General features: G+C 38.0%; 1 protein-coding gene across 2 annotated transcripts in view; it reads left to right on the plus strand.

Annotated features, from left to right (window-relative positions):
- Positions 1 to 3917: 3917 nt before the first annotated feature.
- prkceb (protein kinase C, epsilon b) overlaps positions 3918 to 25950 on the plus strand; it is a 144713-nt gene continuing 122680 nt past the window's right edge. Inside the window, exon 1 of one of the 2 annotated variants that reach the window (XM_077236384.1) lies at positions 3918 to 5049. In XM_077236384.1, coding sequence (XP_077092499.1) covers positions 4702 to 5049 — 348 coding nt within the window. In that variant the 5' untranslated portion in view covers positions 3918 to 4701. The remainder of the gene's footprint in view (positions 5050 to 25950) is intronic. The other variant, XM_077236385.1, reaches the window with a different exon arrangement.

Raw genomic sequence — 25950 nt, forward strand, 5'->3', positions numbered from 1 at the left:
GCACTTCCGACGGATGGGGGAGTGACGAGCGTGGTGGCCAACCAATGAGAGTGCAGTTCGAGAGAGCGTTGCCTCGGTTGCCACCCTGAAAACGTGGAGACCCGAGATAATGCATGAGTGCCAAGGGATGAATGATTAATGATTATAGTCAATCAGACAAAGTAGCCATCTGTTGCCTTTAACCGCACAGTGTGTGTGTATTGCTTATCAATAAGGAGAGTGATTCATGCCGTCATTAATTCTTAAAAGGAAACGTTGACAATGTCACAAAAAATAATTAATGTAGCCTAATTAATTATACATGTGATATAGGCCTATGTACAAATCTATATTTAAATAGCCTGAACATAATAATAAAATATACAAATAGGTTAGCGATATAAAGTCAAAAATATTTGCTGAAGCACTGAAACAAATATCGAGAAAATAAAATAAAATTCATATATATATATATATATATATATATATATATATAAACAATGGTGTTTTTGATTACCTGTTTAGAATTTTGTATAATGTTATAATAGAGTTAGCATATTTTTTATTGTGCATCATTTTCTATTAAGTTTTTGTGAAAATTTTGTGAAATTAATTTTGTCAAAAAGTACAAGAGTAAAAAAATTATTTTGGTTATTTGGGAAAGATAAAATACTAAGTGTGCAAAATAAACACGATAATGAGGTTAAAACGATAATTGCCATTTTATTACAAAAATGTTTAAAATGTAATTTACACCACATGCTGTTTAAAATTATATAATTAATTTGAGATATGATGGAAAGGAAAGTGTGGTGGACATGATATTTTAGGAAAATGTCAAAATGATAAATGTAAATCCACTGTTTGACATTGTTCAATATACTAGTCAGATTCCAAAAACTGTTTTAAGGGACACTAAAAGTCGGACCAAAAATGCTCAGCCATAAATGTAGGCCTATATGCTTTATTAGACAAGATACATGATTCACATATGGGGCATGTTTTGATTATTATTATTTTTTTTACATGTCAAGTCAAGTCAATTCATGCTCATTTCTATAGCGCTTTTAACAATGTAGATTGTTTCAAAGCAGCTTTACAGAGAAAAACATATAATTTAAGGTAACAGAGATTGGTTTGGTTTTATAGTGGTTCTTGAATAAGGTTGTTTCCAGCTAAAGTTAGTTTTGATTGATTCACTTCCGTCTAAATGATCATTTGTTATTATATTAGGGGCTGCTAAGACGTCACCGTTCTCTCTAAACAGACTTTAAACGCGAAACTGTGATATAACAATATACAAATTCAAACTGATGCATAAAATTGAATGTGCCATGTTACATATGATTCTTGTCATGGGGTTTAAGTTTGTTCAGAATGGCCTCTCAAGCGTCTATTTATGTCCAAACAAAGAAGCATTGTCCACAGAGGTCTGATGTCTGGCAGTTGCCGACAGTGATTTCTGATCCACTAAGTATATGAACATCAATGCTGGCATTTCGGGGGTGGAATGAAGTAAGCTTTAAGACCCTCAAAGTGCCCTAAATGGCTGCTTCTATTCTTGCAACACAGAGCCTATACACACTCATAAACCCTGCACTATCAATGTCTCAAAGGGGCATTCATTTTCTTCCTACTGGTGATGTCATCATTTGGACTCACACCACATGCTAGACTCGTGTGAGGCCATATAGAGTGAGCTAGAACATCTTTGACTAATGTCACTGCAGGATGAGAATCAGCCTCAGGCAAAAGTCCTGATGTCCAAACAACATCACCATTCATCCTCCAGTAGACATCACTCATCTAATTTTTGTGTCTGAGACAAAAAGGACACAGTTCCAAATGAATTGCATTAAATGGAGTTTTCAAAAGTTTAGGCTATTATTTACCATTTAAGTATTTAAAAAAAAGAAGACTTTGAGATAATTTGATATGTCAAACTTTTAATATTAATATCGTAATAGTATTATCCAACAGAATTTCGTTCTTCATTGATTCTAAGACTTATGTGTTACATTTCAGATAGCACTTTTCTGGGTACTCAAACGCTTTACAAATGGAAGGGGGGAATCTTCTCAACCACAATTTATAGAAATACATAGATACATTTCTTGTTCAATTAGTGTTCAGATTTTCCTCAGGTGCTTTTGTTCATAAAGTGACATTCAAATCAATAACTGATATTTGAGACAGCTTTTCTGCAAAAACTGAAGACACAGGCCTTTTCGGTCACTGTAAATATAATGGTGTGTGTACTGAGCAAATATACATGAGTGTGGTGCAATCATGAGCAAAAATAAGGGATGCAAACACAAAGCTATTAGATAAAGTTGATGAATAAAAGTATTTGTAATGAAGCACGCTGCAATAATGGTGTTTTTAAGTGGTCATTTTATAGATTTTTTCTAATCGTCTTGTCACTAGCCTACATAAAGATATAATATTTTCTTTATCTTTTTACATTAGGCCTATATATGATTTTGAAGATTTGAGATTGAGATAAGTATAAATGTCCATATATTGTTCACTTGTATTAACGAATAAATCAAACAATCTACTCAAAAGATGTTTACAGTTTGAAAGGCAAAGCAATATGATGCAGGTACCTTTATGGTCTTGTATAGGACACTGCCACCTACTGGACTTCAAGACTCACTTAATATGATTTAAAGGGATAGTTCACCCAAAAATGAGAATTCTGTCATCATTTACTCACCCTCAAGTTGTTCTAAACCTGTATGAGTTTCTTTCTTCTGCTGAACACAAAAAGAAAGATATTTTGAAGAATGTTGGTAACCAAACATTTGATGGGTCCCATTTACTTCCATAGTATTATTTCCCATACTTGTTTCCCCCAGTGGGGCCCATCATCTGGTCGGTTACCCATATCCTTTAAAATATCTTCTTTTCTGTTCAGCAGAAAAAAAAAGAAGAAGAAAGAGAAATTCATAAAGGTTTGGAACAACCCGAGGGTGAGTAAATTATGACAATATTTTCATTTTTGGGCGAACTATCCCATGTAATCTTAAAGTTGTTTAAATGATAAACAGACAGAGCACCCCAGTCATCTCAATTTTCCAATTACCAGGATCACGGATTCCTAAATAAAATGTTCTGCACTATTGGACAGCACAAAACAACAGAAAGAGCAACAGAAAGCTTTTGTAAAACACAAGAAATGTGTATGTGCTTTCATATGCGCCGTTGACAACACTCTGACATTTAAATGAACGATGCAACAGTGGTCAGTACACATTACTTATATTTTTTTCCATATATTTTATTATACAGCATCATCTAATGCTGTAATGGAAATTCCATCCACGAGATGGCGCTTTGCTTGACTAATGACGATAAACTGGACCTCAACATATCACATTTTCAACTTCAAAGTTGTCCTCAGTTGTCAAAAGTCTGTCTTCAGACCAAGTATTGTTTATGTTATGTACATATTATACAAAAACATGTCTTTATCCAGTTGAAGAAGTCTTGAAATTACTCTGTAAACATGTTTTATCCGTATGTCATAACATGTTTGTTTGCATCCATTTAACTTGCTACAACATCTCCTGTCATTTTTACTCGACTTTGGATCTTCAACTCGATCTTGTTGATCAGTAAAATTGGTGGAAGTGGTGGGAAAAAAAAGGTTGAATACAAGTGCAGTGCAGCACTGGAGTTGTCACAGTAGGCTATGCATTGTAAACATCCATGTGTGCAAGATGAGGATAACACCCATAAAGACCAGTAATAAATGATTCCATAAATGCTTATATCACTATGGGGGCAGACCACTCTGTTCAAATAATCATTTATGATAAAATCGGTCAAAGAAATATTCGGTTCTGACTAAGAATGAGAACATTCTCGTGTGCATTGCAAAACTCGAGCAGGGTGCATTATTCACACTTGGTATTCTCTCTCTCTCTCTCTCTCACACACACACACACACACACACACACACACACACACACACACACACACACACACACACGCTTCATCTTTACAGCCCTGTGGATGATGCTTGACCAGAGAGCAGGTCCAGAAGGGCCGCTTCAGTGCCGCACATACTCAACCCTCTCCGCGCACTAACTGACGTGTTTTGCGCATTTCCTGGACCAGCCTTCAGACACACACAGTCAGGAGAAAAGGAGGCAGGTCTGCAGGAAACTGAGTACCGACGGTCAAACAAGAATCCTGGGAAAAGCAAGCGAGTACGGAGCCCTTGAAAACACTCGTCCACGTTCTCCAGTCTGGGGGGAATCGAACGACGCTTTGCGGGGATAACTTTCCTCCCAATGCGCGGAGGAGACGCATCCAGCAGCGCTCGAGCCAGACGAGGGAACAAGCTCACCCTGAGGAGATCCCGCATATATTTCTGGCATATTTTGAGGTGTGGAATGCTGGTCGTATCGGTGCTGATACACCATAGCTCTCCCTTTTCGCTCCAACTTGCATTGACTGCCTACAGGGGTGTTTGGACAGCTTCAAGATCACATGCAGGTTATCCGTAGGTCATAGCAATAGATTCCCGTTCTGTCTGGACCTTCTACACTTTGCATGCAGATCCACGAGGACGACGAAGGGCATTTTACCGTTGTTTCAAAAGGAGAAACAATCCAGAAATCAAACCGGTGGACCGTGACATAGCCTACACTGGTTGAATAATTAACCAGGCGCTGAAGTGGAATATTCCTACTAAAGCTCTCGAAAGTGGCCATGGTGGTCTTTAACGGTCTGCTGAAGATTACGATCAGCGAGGCTTTTGACCTGAAGCCCACAGCCTGGTCTCTGAGACACGCCGTCGGCCCCAAGACGCAAACCTTCCTGCTGGACACGTACATCGCACTCAACGTTGATGATTTTCGCGTGGGTCAGACCTCGACCAAGCAGAAGACCAACAGTCCCGTCTGGAACGATGAGTTTGTAACGGAGGTGCACGACGGCCGGAAGATCGAGCTGTCGGTGTTTCATGACGCGCCGATTGGCTACGACGACTTTGTAGCCAACTGCACCATTCAGTTCGAGGAATTGCTGCATAACGACAGTAAACACTTCGAGGACTGGGTAATGTCTTTTTGTAGTTTTTTGTTGTTGTTTCAGGGTGCTTCTTATAGGGGACCCCCAAAACCATTTAATCCATTTAATGGTCGCTGTGATTTGGAACACGTTTAAAGAATTGGCCAACCTGGTCATTAACTGCCATCATATTCTAAAAATCAGCAAATATGACCAACTGGTAGTTGGATTGGTAGGCCTACTAGTAAAATTTTTTTTCATCGATCTACCTAGCTTGCATGTACCAAAACACAGTCAATAGTTGGGAGTTAAAAAGCTGGGTTGGGGGGATCAGTTAAAAGTAAAATGTTGTAGGGCGAAGTCCTATGAGTTAATTTGTCTTATACACGTATATGACTCTCATTTCAGGGTTTGTAGTAAACGTTTCAGTAGCTACACAAGTTAGGTTACAGGTTGACCAGAGGGCGTATCACCTGTCTTCAAATAGATGCTAGAAAGCATAATTGTTGTTAACTTGATTAGGTAATCTGCTCTAGCTTTCCATAGCAATCAGTAAAAACATGAGCAGTTCTGTCAGTTTTTTAAATCAATGATTTAGTTACATCATAAGAACATCCCAAAAATCTCAGTGTAATGACTGTGTTAAAGGGATAGTTCACCCAAAAATGAAATCTTTCACCATTTACTCACCCTCATGTTCCAAACAAACCTGTGTGAGTTTCTGTCTGCTGTTGAAGACAAATTAAGATATTTTGAAGAATGTTGGTAACCAGACAGTTGACGGTATAGCCATTGACTTCCATAGTAGGAAAAAAATACTATGGAACTCAATGGCTACACCTGTTTGATTACATTCTTCAAAATATCTTCTTTTGTGTTCAGCAGAAGAAAGAAACTCTTTTTGTTTGAAACAACTTGAGGGTGAGTAAATGATGAAAACATTGTCATTTTTGGGTGAACTATCCCTTTAACTGTTCTGTTCTATTGGCACCAAACGCGAGACATGCTGTAGTAGGCTTCTCAACATCATGAAAATACCTGTAAAATATATTTTTTAGATGTCAGTTTATTGTTGTGTCATAGTGCGAGGTTTGATTGCCTTGGGTAAACAACCTCAGTGTTCAAAATAAACCCCCCACCAAAATGAGAACACACATATCTTCCCTTGAACATTCTCTTCACATCATTCGTGTCATGCGCAGGCAGCAGGTGTGTGTATTACTTTCCTCTTTCTCTGATGCCACCTGCATAATTTCTGCAGCAAAGGCCTCAGATAAATGCTCAGATAACCCCGGTTGCATAGAGACGGTGAATGAAAGAGGTTGGCTGCCTGTCATAAATATTTCTGCTGCTGAAAAGAGCCATGCAGCCATCATTAATGCAGACATAATCTGATGCCAAACGGCCCGACAACTTGCATCTCTCAATCTGTTCATCCTGAGGTTATTGCAGTATTTGTAAATCTGATATTTTGTAACATGTAAATGTTCCCACACATAGGCCTAAAGTGTAAAATGTTTTGTCAGGTAACTTAACATTTCAAAATTACGTGATAAAAATGTAATTACAATTTAATAATTAAAAATGATGAAATAATTTAATACAACTTATCTGAGATGACTATATACGATTATTGCCCTTACATTTAAGCTAATAATATATGAGCCGGAGCAAAAAGGTATACTTTCAGAGAAACACTAACCATTAACCATCATACAACAGCCACTAGTTGCCATATAGAATCAGACGAGGAGAGTAGCACCATTATGACTGAAATATACAGCAGCTATTATAACATTTACACATATTTATGACATTTACACCATTTTTTTTATTTTCAATTCAGTCCTAAACCTTGTTATCAGTATTTTATTGTCATTGGCAAACACAATATATATATATATATATATATATATATATATATATATATCCTGGGTGCCCTGAAATGTGTCGAGATCAGTCGAAACAATGAATTGTGCCAGAGTAATAGAATATCAGTGAACAGTATACTGAGTAATATAGGGTAACACTTTGTTACACATTACATGTACTTTCTGAAGTAAAAACATGTTATGTTGCATATGCATATTTACATGCAACTAACCCCAAACCAAACCTTAACTCTAACCCGGTCACACTTTTTATATTAGGTGTCCTTACCTACTATGTACTTAAAAATAAGCACAATGTAGTTATTGTGTTGATGTTGTATTGCAAAACACTTTTGCTGCTATGGAGGAGGGATATGTGTAAGGTTAGGGACTGGTTTGTGGTATGGGTAAGTTAATGATTCATTTTAATGATAGTACATAGTAGTTAAATACACCTAATATAAAGTGGCACCCCTAACCCTAACTTTTAAATGTTTAATTAAATTAACAAAGACATTTACAAACAAAGTGTAACCCAGTAATAGAATAGCATTGTATATAATTTAATACTCTAGTACTGTTGAATATAAGTATACAGTATATGTATGTACAACATCAATCTTGGTGTCTTTAATATGCCTGGTTTGCCGTTTGTGACTTGACTTAGTCCTAGAAACTGCTCTGCTCTTTGTAGTTTGACACAGACGGAGATGTGAATTATTTATGTGCCATCATAAGCTCCGTTGGGGTGTTAAGAAGTACAGTGCCAATACAATCGCCTGCCTTTATGTTGCCTTCTCAGATTGGATTGCGGCAGGATTGGCCCCTACCATTAAAGACATAGAGCCTTATAAGTCTGTGTGGAGAATCTGGGGATCCTGATTTGATCTATTTATACAAGCACATGGGTTCACATTTATACAGAGATGTTGCATGTAATCTGAGTTAAAATATAAACATGAATATAGATGCTTGTTTATACAGATTACTGATGCATAGAGAGATATAAACAGATTTGTTCAATTTCAATGCTGTCAGATCTCTAATTCTTTTTAAAGCTTTGTTGAGCTGTGTTGCTGTCTACTGTAGTGTCTACACATGCAACACAACATCCTATGCTCCAGCAACATCTGTTCTCTCACAAGTATTTTTGTTAGTTTTTGAGTAACCCATTGATTTCCCTCTATCTATACTGTATATATATATATATATATATATATATATATATATATAGGTTATTGACACATGAAAGGTTGAGGACTTCTTAAGTTAATTCTGCTTTCAGTTGGTAATGACAGTGCAAACAAGTAACCAGGGCTGGTTGCACCAGTTACAACTTACCCTAGTTGGGGCCTTTACAACTTACAGCATTAACATCAGAGCTTTGTACCATTGAATGTATTTGACATTTAACCACATACAGTATGCATGCAGGTTGGAAAAAAACAAACACTTAAAGACACATAAGATGCACACTGTTCGCCATGATGGTTTTTAATTGCTTGAAATATGATTAGAATCAGTTCAAAAAGAGAATATACTGTTAACTGCAACAGTTAAGTCTGTCATATAGGCTACATAAAATTATGTGAACATTATTATTGTGTGTTTGGGAAATGGCTTCTAATGGTGAGACTTTTATTTTTGTTATCAGGCTCATTACTATGACTCTTATTTTACTTTAAATTTGGGATTGTTTACTGTGAATATTGATGTTTACTTTGTTATAACATATTGCTTGTGATGTTCCTCATTTGTAAGTCACTTGATTTATATGTACTAATATAAAACTAAAATGCTCAGCTTTTTAAGGCTGCTTAGATCAATTAAGGTAAATGTCATATTAAATGATTACGCATTACTTGAGGGAGGGATTCGCTTTGAGAGCAAATGATGCAACCAAATTAACTAGATATTTATTTACAAGCAAACTAGTAGCTACTAAGTCCCTGTATAAATGTGTAAATGTCCTATTTTAAATAAGACCAGTTAGGTGCAACCATACCCTACCCTACCCAAGCATTTCGGCCTCAGGCAAGCAGGATTCCTGGCAGAGCGTGTCTGTGTGTGTGTCATGAGTATCTGTCAAGACAGACAAGTGCCTGATAGTGTAAAGAGAAAAAGAGCATCAGTCTGTGGGACAGATGTGTGCAGAGGCAGGCTTTGGTTTGGCTCACGGGAAGCGCTTGTGTAATTTGGAAGTCATTTGAAAGAAAGTGTGAGAAAGGTTGTAGAGGTTTGGTCAGACTATAAGAATTACTCAGTCACCTTTTTTCCCCATGAACCCTACACATGCACACAAACACACTCAACTATTTCAAAGGCAGCTCCTCCCCGGTCGTGCCCACACTTGCACGCTGCAGGCTTATTTTGTTCTAAAGGGCATGTCAGTGTTATGTTGTTCATCCTAGGCAGCACATTGCTGGAGCTTTTCATCTTCATTTGCTTTAACCGAGAGCTGCGTGGTTGGGCCAGTTGGAGATGTGAAGGCCGAGGTCTGCCGGCTGTGTAAACTTTAGAATAAGTTAGAGGTTGGGCTGAATCCACACGCACCCAGGGGTTAAATTGGGATTTATTATGTGGGGGTGCTCTCCCTAGGGGGGTCAGGGGGCATGCCCCCCCGGGAATTTTTTTTTGAAAAATAAACCATTAAATAGCACTTTCTGGAGAGTTTTGTGCAAAGAAATGGAGAAATTGAGTATTACATGATATGTGAAAAACTGCAAGGTTAAGAGCATTTACTTTGCAACAGGTATTAGGACATTTAGCATTTACATTACTGCTAATCAGTCATCACTTGATTACACGTTGTAATACCTTGTTATGATATAGTGACCCATACAATGTGCCAAACATAATGTGCCACATGGAGAGACAGTGCAGCATATGACAGTAGCAACAGCTGAGAAGATTTGGGTCTGTGGTGACCAGGTCCACCTCATACAAACTTCCTTCTCCCATTCTCTCTCTTTACTACGACAACACACACACACACACACACACACACACACACACACACACACACACACACACACACACACACACACACACACACACACACACACACACACACACACACACACACACACACACACACACACACACACACACACACACACACACACATAAAAAGGCAAAGTTTTGATTTCTGGCTCCAGTGGTTGCCTCATTACACAACCCACGTAAAGTTGATAATTCCGCGAATAACTGCAATTGCAGATTTCGAACAGAGTTGGCGAAAACTGCGGACTGCAGCTTTAAGATATAAAAATGATGATAACACTGGTTAGTTTTACAATCAACATTTGAATTTATTTGTGTTTTACCTTTGTAATTTAATTTTGATTTTACATTTCATTTCATACACATTCTTAAAAACAGTACAGAGAACACACATCTATAACTCATCACTCATCTATAACTTCATTACTTCCCACAATGGCTGGTATGCAAACACCTAAGTATTAGTCTGCCTTTTCTTACACGCCAGGTGCTCTGCAGATTAATGTAATTCTTAGTATTGTTTCTTGTATGCTGGTGGCTATAATATTTAGTAATGGTAAATAATTTTCATAGTAAGTCAGATACTTATTATTGTGCATTATTATTTGTTTATATTTTAGAACCACATCCAACTTCACATGTAACGTCAAATACAACTTCATAGTTGACTTCACGTTGGAGTTGTAAATAAATCTTCCTGGATCTCAGCCAGACATCTCTGGTTCAAGTTCTTTCAGTGTTTCAGACCGTTTTCAATAGTTTTTACAAGCATATTGCCTATATTTTTGTAATATATTAAGCACTGTTACACTTTTTGAAACTATTGGAGCTTGTGTAGGCCTGTCACTGACAGGCTGTCAGTGCTTTCTGAACATATTGAAGACACTTTTAAAAATACCGCAATAATACCGAACACTGTGATAATTTTGGTCATTTTCATACTGTCCCATCTCTACTGCCAACATGTTACAGAGCTAGTCATGCTAAACATGTCTGGAATATCACCCCACCTTTTGAAGAAGTAAGTCAGTTTCCTCTTCTTGGGGGAATATGCTCCACTCATTTCAATTTATCTCTGAAAGTTGCTTGATTTAATTTTCATTAACCACAGAGCTTGGTAGCTAAAAGTAACTTAGGTCTAGCAAGTCTTACATTTCTGTAATTCACACAGATCAAATACAAATATGCTGACTGAATAGATTGCTAGTTTATTTTAAGTAGCCAGCTAACGTTAAATTAGCAATTCTCTTGGCAGTTTGCTGATAATCCGGTATCTGAAGTAAAATGCTCAAAACATCTCCTGAGAAAAATCACATGGTCAACCTAGTCCTGGTTATTTAATTTTGATTTAGTCTTGTTTTTCTTACCTTGTCATTCAAGGCCAGGGCACTTTTTTGACATTTCTGGAACATCCACATCCCGCGCAACCACGGTCTCCCAGGAACATTCATTATTGCTGCGTACATTTATCCGTGTCAGATGCGCATGCGCGAGCGGTGCGCGATCATGGTCGACTGACAACGAGATTAAGCAGCTGAACAAAAATACGGCCGTGTTCCGATTTTTCTCATCTCAGCTCCGCCGAGACAAAATAGACATGCCATTTCAAAAATCTTTCATTTATTGTCAGAAATATGTTTTCAAAAGCATCACTTTCATCAAATTGTATGTGACATAATTTCCAGTAGGCAACTGACTGCAAACGAGCAGGCTTATGTGCCGGGGCTGAGCCCCGGAGAGCCCCGGCCCAATTTAACCACTGCACGCACCCATGTCTGTCTGCACTGTCTTTTATCTGCCCTCAGTAGGATTGTGATCTAGGTTTCGATATCGTTTGAATTTTAGAGATTATGATTCCGATTCTGCTTATCGACTCCGAATTTTATTGATTCCCAGTTTCGATTCCCATAAGGTAGATAAAAAAATTAGTCGAATTATAACTAGTATGCATTTCAAACATTATTACAGACAAGTAGGACGATAAGACCAAATAAACAAATTCGCATAATAAATAAATACAGCTGAACTAGGGCAGCACAATAAAAACAGATTTTGCGATATTTCGTTTTTTCTGCGATATATTTCGCAATATGAAAACAGTTTCACCAGATGACTTGAATAGCTCTGTTTGGAAAGAATGAATCATTCTAGAATGATTGTTGATTGTGTAGGGGAGTGCATCTGCATACTAGAAAATAATGAATAAATGACAAGCATAGATAAATACAATACAACAAAGATACAAATGAAAGTCTTGCAATATTCAGTTATAGAAATTGAATCATTAAATGTAAAATAACACTATATTCTTCACTGTACAGTACAAGTTAAATATAATTAATCTTTGTTAAAGCTACAAAAGTGATTTTCTCTTTGTATTTTGTTGTTTGATTTACATTAATGACACAGAAAGCAGCAGGTTTATTAGGCTGCTGTCACTTTAACTTGATCGAATGCATGGATCCAATATACTGATATGCATCTGTTTTAGTTGTTTACATTAACTTAAGACATAAGCGACTGTGTTTACGAGGATACTCACTGAGACTCTCATCTTGCCATAATTTTGCATGTATGTGTCCATTTAAGAATAAAAAAGAGGCGTAAAAGAGACCGGAATTTGGTGTTGGCGTGCTGTATGTGCTCCTCTGTGTGCACATTCAAGGTCCAAATTGAGTTCTCTTTCCCGTATTCTTGCGTTTGAATGCATGGTTTAAAATCGCGTGCATGTTTAAACTGACAGGACCTAAAACATGTGCAAATGATAAATGTTTATTTTATAATGGTTATTCTTTGCAATTAATTTGCTAGTCACGTGCATTTCGAACCGTCGGGCCTGGTCCATATGGATCACTTGTTTGCATGAACACTTTGTGCCTAATAATAGAGCACATTTCTCTAGGTTAACGATAATGTCACAATTATGTTCTGTCTTGTCTGCACCTGTTCTTGTTAACCCTCTGGGGACGGATTGGGCGGTACCGCCCAAAATGACATACTTTTACAAATGTGTAATTATCTTAAAAACTGTTAATGATAGAGAGGTGCAGTCTTTTTTGCCGTCTTCCTCAGATTCTGCTGAAAACAGTGATAACAAACTTACCCGGCTTGTATACACACTTCCTTGTTGCGCAATACCACTTCGTCAAAGGCCAATGAAATCAGTGTTGTTTGGCAGATTCACGAGCAACAACCAATGGAAAAATTGCCGATGGAGGAATATTTTTCTTACCCAATCAGAGGAAGGTTACCATGACGTATTCTAGCAAATCGGAGGACTCTGTAGCCTTGCAAGGGGTGGTACTATATACTATTACGCAAACAGCGTTGAGTGGCAGAGACGACAGAAAGCGAACGGACACGTCGAGTATAAACGAGGCTTTACGGAGCGAGAGCGCACAGAGACATTAGAGAGAGACAGAACAATTATAATATATATATATATATATATATATACATACAATTATAGCATTATTTATTGTTTTAGCACTTTTATGATGGCAAGCAGTAAACGATTTACGGTGGAACAAGCTCTGGAACAATTACTGGAGAGTGACGAGGAGAAAAGCATTGCTTAGAAAATTCTAAGCATTCCTAAGAAAAACGCCTCGGACTATTTGTAAATAAAGTTAAATTTTTCATTGTTCATTACACATTTTATTTAACAATTACACATGTCTGTCAAGCAAAGGCTTTGACAAATATATTTTTTGTTCAAAAACTGTTCACTATTGTTGTGTGATGTGTGATTTACAGAAAAATAAATGCCAAAAATCAAATTTCCGTTTTTGAAATTCTCTAGTTTATGGTACATTTTCACTCGTACTTCCTTTATAAACATATTACGTGCGCTTAGGTTAGCTTAGGGTCTTCTGAATCAATAGATACCAAACACATAGTGTTCCATCTCCATTACATATAGTTTATTAGCCCAAATGTAAAAATAGAGAAAACGGACCAAAAAGAGCTTAGTCCCCAGAGGGTTAATGCCTGATTAGTTAGTTCTTCCTCCACCTGTGTCTAGTTAGTTTCCTGATTTCACCCTGTGTATTTATACTCCCTGTTCTGTCCAGTCCCTTGTCAGTTCTCATTAATGTTTGTTGTGGTTGTGTTTGTCCTGTCTGAGTTTTACCAGTAAACATTGTGTTATACCCTCATCTTCATCTTGTGCCCTCAACTACAACACACACTTACAGATAACGTTAAGAGTGAGCGGCCATGGCTAACGTTATGCTACTATGTACATGTTTCAAATGATAAGCCATGTTTGAGGTCGATAAATGATAGGCGAACATTTGCATTTCCTGCCCAACATAATTACCACATAGACCAGCCGTGGTAAAGATCTGTCCGTCACGGACTTCGCAACTTCTTGTAGAGTTTTTTTCTGCGACTAATAGACTAATTCAAATTTTGTCGACTAAACCTCTTCTAATCAACTAACATTTAGTTGACTATAAGGGGAAAGCCCTGGTTATTTTAATAAATTGTAGGGGTTGTTCTGTTTGTTTTATAGAGAGTTTGGTTAATCATGCCAATAAGAGACTTCAATTTACAAAAAATTCTACCCGATAAATTTTTTTTAGAGCTTTGCATAACTAGAGAGATGCATATTCATTAAAAATAACCAAATAATAAGAAATATTGTGATTTTCTTTGTTTTACCTTATTTTCATGCCTGTTTTGTGTTATTTGAGAATAAGCTTTTAACCAGCCACTATAACGCACCTTTTGTGCAATCGAAAAGGTTCTTCATCGAACCATACTGTAGATGCCTTTAAAGAATTTAATTTCAAATAGTGCAGTGGCGATCCATTGACATTTCAAAATATTTGAAACTTACATCATAACGAAGCCTCGTTTACTGAAATCACATGACTTTGGTAGTCTTATGTACGCTCTGAATCACTGGTTCACAAAGGTTTCGAAGGTATTTCGAAAGCGTGCATCACTAATTTGGCAAATTTCAGATATTTGTTTTGAGAGCAAATTGCTGTCGTCACTCAATTAAAGAGCCTGTGTGTAAAGAACAGATTTAAGCACTCAAAAGTGGAATAACAACCACTTTTAGCTTGTTTGTGTTCAGAAAGTAAAGTACCAACACTTAACCCATATTCATTCAGCTCGATATAGTTTCCAGTGTGAAATACGGAGGTAAGATCTTTGCACAGTGAAGTGCTAAAGGTGAAGTGTGTAATTTCTGTACTGTACTCGCTTGTATTCTGTATGTTTTGATAGCATAGCAGTTTTCATTGAATCAACCCGGTTTAGCTTTGGCACACTTCACCTTTAATGGTCAACAACCGACATTTTATCCAATCGTTAACAGATGATGGTTAATTGTTGATTAGTCAAATTGCTACCTTGAAAGTTTCTGTTTCTGCTCAGTTGAAAATTTACTTGTTGTAATGTCAGTAATTAAGAGGCAATGGCTCAAAATAAGTTGAAGTGCAAGCCATCTATCAAAGAGATGACCTTCTTTGACATTCACTCTCATTGTCTAACCATGATCTGTCATTATCATGGACTCATTATGATTTCCAGCCTAGCCCTCTTAACCATTCCCTTGTTAACTGTCATTATTTTTCTTTCTTTCTTTCTTTCTTTCTTTAATTCATTTAGTAATTTTTTATAAGCTGTCCAATCGTGCTTGTTTTATTCATTCATTTGTTCATTAATTTTTAGCTTATTCGTTCATTAAATATGTTCGTTCATTAAATATGATACAGCTTAGGGGCTGTTTTCATGACACCATTTTTAACTAAAAACGTAAAACTTTTTATGCGTGTTTGGCCGTTCGTTTACACGACATGCAAGTGCATGTTTTTGAAAATGTTCTCAGTGTAAACAACAAAAAATGCGAATCTCTGAAGACGATGACGTCATGCACATGCGTATAACATGTTTAGTCTATAGTGTTTCATCGCCATCCAATGGCCTGGCAGGAGAACACAGCGAATGGGGATCGTTTTGACAATTATGTCGTCTGCACGTGGAAAACTCAAAGGAAAAACATTTCTGTTTTAAGCATATCGATGTCGTGTAAACATACCCTTAATCTACATTGTGAATAGTGTGTGAACTGTATGTAAACTCTTGGAGCGACACAGGAGCAGGTGTAAGCAATATCACCACAGATAGTGTCACTCACTGAAGGATTGGCTTTCCTGAAAGGTTAACCACACAGGATGGTATCTCTCAGTTCCTGGTTTCTCTCCTTAACTTGATATGAAACTCTTAACATAAATAGATAGCTTCAAATTTTGGTTTGGTGAATGGTTTTATTGAATCATGTGTTATGAAATTGCGCTTTAGTGTTAGTGTTGTCATGAATCAGCAAGGAATCTGTATTTTCCACTGACAAACTGGTTTGTTTGTTGTGTGGTTAAGGGACATTACATTACTGATGACATATGTGGACATTGTCATCCATCAATGTTGGGTGTTGTTTGCAGCTATATTCCTCTTACCTTCATGCTTCTGACTTGGATCTGCAGAAAACAATAGTGTCATGGCTGCTTCTCAAAGCTCTTCTCTCTTCTCACTGCCAGACACAACACACCCTCTGCGACGACATCCATGCCCTCTGTGTTTGCCCTTATTGTCTGTTTTAGGATGCTCTTGCTGCAGGAAAGAGCTAACAATGTGAGCCCGCTTTTTATAACATGCAATAGTGACTCTTGATGACTAAACTAAATATAAGAAGGAATGACCTGAACACACATTGCTGGATGTGAGATGGTTTTAAACTGTTCTTGTGTTGTAGGTAACTGATAAAATTAATTCATAACATAATCAAAATTCATTTTAACGACATCTTTTTTCGTAATGACGAGATAATATGTCGTTAAAACGACATATTTATCTCATAATAATGAGATGCTATGTCGTTAAAACAACATATTTTCTTGGCCTATAAGGACATGTGTAGTCATGTACAAAATATGCCTTTATCCACATAAGATGTATAGTCTATCACGCCTTTATCATACTTCTATGTTCAAAAAGCTGAAGCAAATAGTAGCATCTCCCAATCAGAGGCGAATCTACACTGACTGGGGGCCCAGATAAAATTAATCAGTGAGGCCCTTTTTTAAAATGTATTTTATATAGGCCTAAAAGTTTTTTTCCCATCTATATATATATATATATATATATGTATATATATATTATTTTTGTTAATAGGCTATATCTTCATTACCTAGAGATATAATTAAACAAAGAGTAGTCAAAAACATCTAACAGAACATACCCTAAGTTGTTTATTTTTTTCAACGTGTTATTTTTTTGTTAAATAACGAAATGTCAGGCTTCGTCTTTATAACAGAAGATGCATACAAACATTTTCAAGATACAGCCTACAATCTTCACATGTATAAAGGATTGTTACCTTACAAACAGTCCCTGTGGTGGAATAAGCAACGCTACATAGAAATATATGGTTAGCATCTTAATTTTAAACTTAATTTTATTATTTTATTAGTTAATTAATTATGCTAACTCAACTAATTTATAAAGAGCTGGATACGAATTACTTATAAAATAATGTCAACTATTAAATGTATGCTAGTGATTAGAGTTGCCATAGACTAAAGATTTTTCTAGACTAGTAGTCATTTTTTAAGCAATTAGGACTAATCGCACGTTTATATTCAATCCTGGGTGCATATATAGGCTATAGCTAATATTCCTATTCAAGCGCATGCGTAAATCTTGCCGCAAAGCACCGGCAAAAGTAGGCTAATGATAATATATGTGTTTATAACGAAATAAACATAAAAAATAACGAAGCATTTTAATTGTTTATTCATAAACTAGTGTTTTCTAAATCAGTGTAGGCTGCAAATATATTTCCATACATCGCTGTGAAGTAGATTACATAATCAGATGGTAGGCTACCATATGTATTTGCTTTCGACTGGATTTTTTTCGTCGGTGGACATTTCAAGCTTTATATAGATAGCTATATTTCTCGTGTCTGTGAGGCTAGTCTATACGCTTTTTTTCAGTTCATTTTTGAGATGCGCTCCAATTCACGGAGACCCTGAAAGCGCATCCTGTTTGTTTTCTTTTCTTTTACAAAAGCACAACGTTTTCTTGTTGTTGTGAGTTTACACAAATAAAAGTAGTTGCGACTGATGCATTATTAAGTACTGTATGACCAGAAATGATGGGTTATTTCCACTGTTGATAGGAAAATGCGAGTGATGGCACCGGCGCCTTCATGTCATGCAGTGCACTCCACACTCCGCACAAACACTTGGATATGCATCTAATGATAGCGAACATTTATCTAGGTTAACGTTAGAGCGAGCGGCCATGCCAGATGGATAAGTCCTCTTCATGTTTAACAAATCTAATTCTGATGCATTTTCTTGCGCCAATTTGAAAAGGGCGGCTGAAACACAACACTTAACCTATACAGATAAACGTCCAACGCTAGTGTTAGTCTTTAAATAAATTCATTTAGGCTTTAAAATAAATATTGTTTGTGGGCTAATTAATACCACAATAATTTGCTTATTTTATAGTCTACTTATATTTATTAATTTGTGTTATTCATTAGATACCATTTAAAGGATTTGTTGTGCACCACTATGATAATAGAAAGCCATGTTAAGAGTCTTCTTTATAATAAATACTGGGCTCATCTGCTAATCTGTAGGCTACACACGCTTTATCAATAAGGTGTGTACAGAATTTTATCTTTTAACATGAATGTCCATTGGGGGCTGCTATTGCTTCAGCTTTTTGAACGTAGAAGTATGATAAAAACATGATAGGCTATACATTTTATGTGGATAAAGGCATATTTTGTACATGACTACACGTGTCCTTATAAGGCCAAGAACATTTGTCGTTTTAACGACATAGCATCTCGTTATTATGAGAAAAAGATGTAGTTTTAACGACATAAGATCTCGTTATTACGAGAAAATATGTGGTTTTAACGACATAACATCTTGTTATTACGACATATTATGTCATTTTAACAACATAAGATCTCGTTATTACGACTTAATTGAGTGGAAAAATAATATGTATGTGGCAGCAATGCGTCACCATAGTCACAAGCTTGAAATCAGAGTTGATCTTTTGACATGCAGAGTTTCCCGCTGTTGTACTTGCTAAGCATTCTCCTACCATTGCTCCTTTTCTTTGTTTTAAAAACCAGACTTAATATTTATCTATTTATGGGAGACGGCGAACACATTAAACTTTGTGCAGTGCTGCTTATATTTAACAAGTAGTAAAAACGTGCCATCCCGCACCCAAAACCAGGCTTCGAAGCAAGGACTAGTGGGACAATGTTATCCTGCATCACTTCACAGACGATGAATAGAAGGAGAATTTTAGGACACAACAGTCATTTATGACACTATATTCAACAACAACAGCTTGTTCCGCACGTCATACATCATTACAACATTTCTACATCATTGCACATGCATAGAACTTTGCAGTTTCAGTTTTCAATCAGATCTAGTGTTTACATGTCTGATCAAATGGATTAGAAATGGTTTAAAACACCCCTTTACAATTCTAATGAAATTTAAATCAGATTTGGCCAATTCATTATGATAGATGCAATTACATTTTTATTCCGACTGTGCTACTATTCCATTTACAAACCTATTATTAGGATCAATTTAAACACAGCCAAGTATATATACTGTATATATATATATATATATATATATATATGTGATTATATGAGCCACAATTGAAGCAGTTGTAAAATAGCTGATATATACAGGTCCTTCTCAAAAAATTAGCATATTGTGATAAAGTTCATTATTTTCCATAATGTAATGATAAAAATTAAACTTTCATATATTTTAGATTCATTGCACACCAACTGAAATATTTCAGGTCTTTTATTGTTTTAATACTGATGATTTTGGCATACAGCTCATGAAAACCCAAAATTCCTGTCTCAAAAAATTAGCATATGATGAAAAGGGTCTCTAAACAAGCTATTAACCTAATCATCTGAATCAACTAATTAACTCTAAACACCTACAAAAGATTCTTGAGGCTTTTAAAAACTCCCAGCCTGTTTCATTACTCAAAACCGCAATCATGGGTAAGACTGGCGACCTGACTGCTGTCCAGAAGGCCATCATTGACACCCTCAAGCAAGAGGGTAAGACAGAAAGAAATTTCTGAACAAATAGGCTGTTCCCAGAGTGCTGTATCAAGGCACCTCAGTGGGAAGTCTGTGGGAAGGAAAAAGTGTGGCAAAAAAACGCTGCCCAACGAGAAGAGTTGACCGGACCCTGAGGAAGATTGTGGAGAAGGACCGATTCCAGACCTTGGGGGACCTGCGGAAGCAGTGGACTGAGTCTGGAGTAGAAACATCCAGAGCCACCGTGCACAGGCGTGTGCAGGAAATGGGCTACAGGTACCGCATTCCCCAGGTCAAGCCACTTTTGAACCAGAAACAGCGGCAGAAGCGCCTGACCTGGGCTACAGAGAAGCAGCACTGGACTCTTGCTTAGTTTTGCATGTTATTCGGAAATCAAGGTGCCAGAGTCTGGAGGAAGACTGGGGAGAAGGAAATGCCAAAATGCCTGAAGTCCAGTGTCAAGTACCTACAGTCAGTGATGGTCTGGGGTGCCATGTCAACTGCTGGTGTTGGTCCACTGTGTTTTATCAAGGGTAGGGTCAATGCAGCTAGCTATCAGGAGATTTTGGAGCACTTCATGCTTCCATCTGCTGAAAAGCTTTATGAAGATGAAGATTTCATTTTTCAGCATGACCTGCCACCTGCTCACAGTGCCAAAACCACTGATAAATGGTTTACTGACCATGGTATTACTGTGCTCAATTGGCCTGCCAACTCTCCTGACCTGAACCCCATAGAGAATCTGTGGGATATTGTGAAGAGAAAGTTGAGAGACGCAAGACCCAACACTCTGGATGAGCTTAAGGCCGCTATCGAAGCATCCTGGGCCTCCATAACACCTCAGCAGTGCCACAGGCTGATTGCCTCCATGCCACGCCGCATTGAAGCAGTCATTTCTGCAAAAGGATTCCCGACCAAGTATTGACTATTGGGTGCATAACTGAACATAATTATTTGAAGGTTGACTTTTTTTTTTGTATTAAAAACACTTCTTTTATTGGTCGGATGAAATATGCTAATTTTTTGAGACAGGAATTTTGGGTTTTCATGAGCTGTATGCCAAAATCATCAGTATTAAAACAATAAAAGACCTGAAATATTTCAGTTGGTGTGCAATGAATCTAAAATATATGAAAGTTTAATTTTTATCATTACATTATGGAAAATAATGAACTTTATCACAATATGCTAATTTTTTGAGAAGGACCCATAGATCAGTTTTGATTAAGTCTGGTTCTGGTATTGTATCTGGGCCTTTGTATCATGTTGGTGTCATGTGTATATCCCACAGCAGTGGACTAGTATTTATATCCTTAAAATGCCACTGCACTGATTGACAGACAGGACCAATATAAAGGCTGTCTGGATTGACAGGACCCTTTCTTAGCTCAGCCTTGTTTCCCCACGGGGCCCGACAGAGGAGCGGACAGTAGTATCCTCCTGGTGGCCCTGGAGGAAACAGGGGTCGGGGTACTGCCGGGCCGGAGCTAAAAATACCAGCGGTACGTTTGAGTCGCACGGTAGCCTGGGCTTCCTGTTTTCACTCTCCCATATTCACTTCCCAGAGAGATAGAGGGACATAGAGGAGGTGGTGGGGTGATGCCTTCAGTGATATCAAGACACATATGCTCACTGATTGATTTTGATTCCCACTGAAAGAAAAAATGGAGTATATATAAAAATCACCAACAATTAGGACTTTATCTGCAGCCAGTACTAACTCTGATAGAAAATCAGCAAATTCTTTGATAAAGTCTATGTATGGGGCCCTGGTGGCATGTACACAGTAGCCAGCACAAAGGTCAAACGGGATTTATCATTTACACTAGATAGTGTTACATTATGGCAAAAGGTACAGTATAGAGAAACATTGCTGTAGTTTTTTTTTCCATTAAAGCTGCTATATGTGATTTCAGATGTTTTGCTAACTTGCTAAGTGCCAAGGCCAAAGTACTTTAAGTTCAGTTTTGATGCAAAGGCTAACCATATGCCTAAAGTCGAATAGCCGCATAGTGAACACAGGTGCTCAACACATCCACACTAGAAAGTCTCATGCTTGTCCAGTGTCTGCACTATTTCTATACAGAAGTTATGACCGATACATTTTTTTTGTTGTGCTCTTTTGAACTAGAAATGCAGTTCTCTTACAGTTTGTCCAAGTGGCCATCTATTGTTGCTGTCAGCAAAATGATTTGCGCAGTATATCAGTATCACATTGGTTGCCAGTTGATACTTTCGTTATGTTTTTATATTTCAGGGATTCTCAGAAGGGGAAGTCATCATAGTTTGGTAAATTTGTATAGTGGTGAATGGGAGACTACAACAAATATGATTTTTTTGCACTCATTTGCTTCAATAGCAAAATAAAAAAATAACGATAGCATTTTTGTGGCTTTCCAAAAGAGGAAACAAATATAAAGAGATTGATTATGGCATTCAAAACAGAGAAAGACATCACATTTACAGTTCTGCCCTCAGCCGTTGTGTTAGAAAAAATCTAACAGCAGTGTTTTTTTCTTTCTTTTTTAAATGTAATAAAATTAGGGTTATAAACGTTTTAAGCGTTATATAACTCTTTCCATGCCATTGGTGGAATTTTCCGGCTTTCTGTGTTTTCACTCTTATACGTTAGGGGGGCGTTATTTTGCTTCTTCTTCTAAAAAAAGTAGAGTCTCCGGATCATAACACAGACTAAAAAGGAGCAAAAACAAGCAATGAAAGCATTGCTTATGCTCATTATAGTTTTGGGGGAGGGGGGTTTCAATGATCATTCAAATGTATTGATTTGCTTTTTAGTGGCTATTGTGATATTTTAGTGGCTTGAGTTTGACATGATGTGATTATTACCTGCCATGTGACAGAATCCTCTTCTCTAAATCTACAATTAGTTGCTTTATTGTTGATTCTGAGACAGACAGACCAGCAGCAACCCTGCAATGTAATAAGTGCGAGGAACACGTTTTCTCATGTTCACATTCCTTAAATAACTAAAAAACTCTGTAGGGAAAAGTACGGACTAAAAAGAAGAAAAAAGGGAATGCTCAAGAGCAGTCCTTTTGTGAATGCGTGTGTTTACATTCATATTGATTCTAAGGGCAGCGTCTAATTTAAATAGATGGACAATAGGTGGTAGGTCAAAAGCATGACTTGAGTTTACACTCATGTGATGTCTGTCTTCGTTTGCTCTTTAAGTAAATTAATGTTAATGTAATAGTGTCTTGAAGGGATGCAGTGTAAGAATGGACATTGATGCCTGACGCTCTTTTAGCATTTAAATTTTGCTAATTGAACAGTGTTGAAGAGTCACAAGGGAGATCGAGAGACAGAATGCATGCCAGGAATGCTTTTAAGTGTAGGTCTCTGATTTGAATTAGGGCTGTCACCACTTGAAATATCTGCTAATGCTGATACCAAAGCTTGTAAACATGTTAACACACGTAAACACTGGCACGTAAACATCATGCGACAATAAACATTCTTGTGTAGAAAATAACTTGTGAATGGGTAAATTATATTTTTGGGTGAATCTCACAAAAACATTCAGGCCACATTTAACCCTCCAAAAAGTAATTATATTATGCATAAATAAAATAAAAACCCACTGGGATTTTTTTTAATCCATCATTGTGACATTATTTTCATGACATTTGAGCATTTATTCTTTATACTGTATTACTGTAATACTGTATTACTACCGTAATACTAGTTTAATTCACATTAAATGTGTAATTTTTGACATTTTTACACTTGCAAACATTTCAATACGATGTTAATTTTTTTAAGATAATGATGGATTAAAAATGTTTAATTGTCTTGAAAATAATGTCATGATGCAAATGGTATCATCTAGTCTATTTTTAAAGCAACACATAACTTACATTTTGACAATAAAAAACGTCTCAGGTTACGACTGTAACCTATGTTCCCTGAGAACAGGGAACGAGACACTGCGTCGAATGACGCTAGGGGAACGCCTCAGCCGTGACAGGTGTCTGAAATCACAATCAAATCACGGCAATCACATTGACCGGTGACAGCCCGTGAATCATTAGCGTGCATGATTAACGTGCGACCTGGAAGTATAAAAGGGCCCATTGCAAACAAGATAATCACCTTTCGTCTGAAGGTACTGTTTGGCCCCGAGGCAATGGCAAGGAGACGCAGTGTCTCGTTCCCTGTTCTCAGGGAACATTACAGTCGTAACCTGAGACGTTCCCTTTCGAAAGGAAACTCGCACTGCGTCAAATGACGCTAGGGGAACGATATACCCACGCTGCCATGCTGAGGGGAGTGCATGCCCTGTGGCAGTGACAACTGTCAGAACCAGCAAATTCAAATGAAACGCTAGAACCACTCACCCTCAGGTCACACTGGGCTGTCAGTGACAGCATTCCCTACGGTCATAGCCCAAGCTATATGTTCAACAGGAAAACAAACACCAAAGGCAGTGTACTCAGCGATAAAGCAAAAACCCTTAAAGCAGGGAAGTACAACATACGCCACTATAACCTCAACGGAGGAACATACAGAACTGAATGGAAGTACTCAGACCTACCCTGTGTCACAGGGGAATATTTCAATTCCACCCTGAGGTTTACCAGGGTGCGGGCCTGCCAGCGGCTCTAGGGGTGACAGAATTTTTATCTGTGCCCACCCAAGGGGAGTGGGGCTTGTGAGCCAACCACCTACAACCCGACGCTCGAGGAGTAGCTCAGCGAGGTGAGTGAAGCCTATACTGGCGGCCTAGATCTGTATGCCAGTTCTGCACGGCAGGGTCGGGCAGACAGACCCAGTCTCTTCTTGATGCGAAAGAAGGCCTAATAAACGAATAAATGGCTCTGCTCAATAAAGACATATGTACCATGGAGGCCTATTTGAGGCCTACCCATGATCTTTATAAACCATCCTCTGCACCACGCTGCATTACTCTTGTCGCCCCGGAATGCAGAGAAGGGGGCAGGCCTTGGCCTAACGACTTACATGGGAGGAGGCTGTCATGCAGGGATGCTAGAAACCTACTTACACAAAGTGAAGGGTCAGAGGCAGAAATGCTAAGCAGAGCGACTCCACTATCCCTGGCACAGCCTAGGCCAGCTACAGAGGCGGCTCTGGTGAGGGCCAGCCTGCAGGCATAGATCTACCTGAGGGCTCGGAGGTGCCACAGCCTTACTAAAAAATAGTCATTATTATTCCATACAAGGGGCATCAGAATCGCTCAGCCCACTGGAAACCCAACAAAGCTCAAGGGGGCGAAGTACTCAGGAAAGAAGTCAGACGGGCCCGTGGGCCGGACATAAGATCTATCTGAAGCTCTAGCGTCAGTCAAAACTCAAGTAAAAAATCCTATGAGAGAAAGACCAACTACTCTACCCTGAGGTGGCTAACAGCCCGAGGGCTATTTTTTGAAAGAGAAGACAAACAACTGGTGCTTCTCCCTATCGTTCTAGCCAACTAGAGGGAACTTCAGGGCCCAAATAATCAAAAAATGTACCTTACCTTGTACAGTGACATGAACCCATAGGTCTATACAGGAGGTCTGTAGAGAGATACATTTTGGTATTTATTCACAAAAATTAATCTTGAGAAGACCAGTCAGCTCACCTGCGGCGTGCGGAGTGAAGACTCGCCAGATAGTTCTCTATGAACCTGGGACCACCACTTTACATGCCTGAAAGAGGCTTTTCCACTAACCAAGCCTAGGCGGGCCATCAGAACTGGGGAGTCAGAAGAGAGGAGATTATCTCTGGGGAGATTATCCATCAGCGACGCTGTGTGCGCTTGTGCTGGATAACCTCCCTCAGATCCCTCTTCTTGCGGGAGTCACGCCTCTTCTGCGCCCTGTTCCTCCATGGAGAGGGCGCACGAGAGGCGACACTGGAGAGAGCAAAACGCTCACACTTTGCACAGGAAGCTCCCTCGAGAACCTCCCGTGCGTGCTCTTCACCC

The sequence above is a fragment of the Siphateles boraxobius genome, unplaced genomic scaffold (genome assembly GCF_051911475.1).
Source record: "Siphateles boraxobius isolate OS27281-9 unplaced genomic scaffold, OSU_SipBor_1 20, whole genome shotgun sequence".
In the NCBI taxonomy this organism is placed as follows: Eukaryota; Metazoa; Chordata; class Actinopteri; order Cypriniformes; family Leuciscidae; genus Siphateles; species Siphateles boraxobius.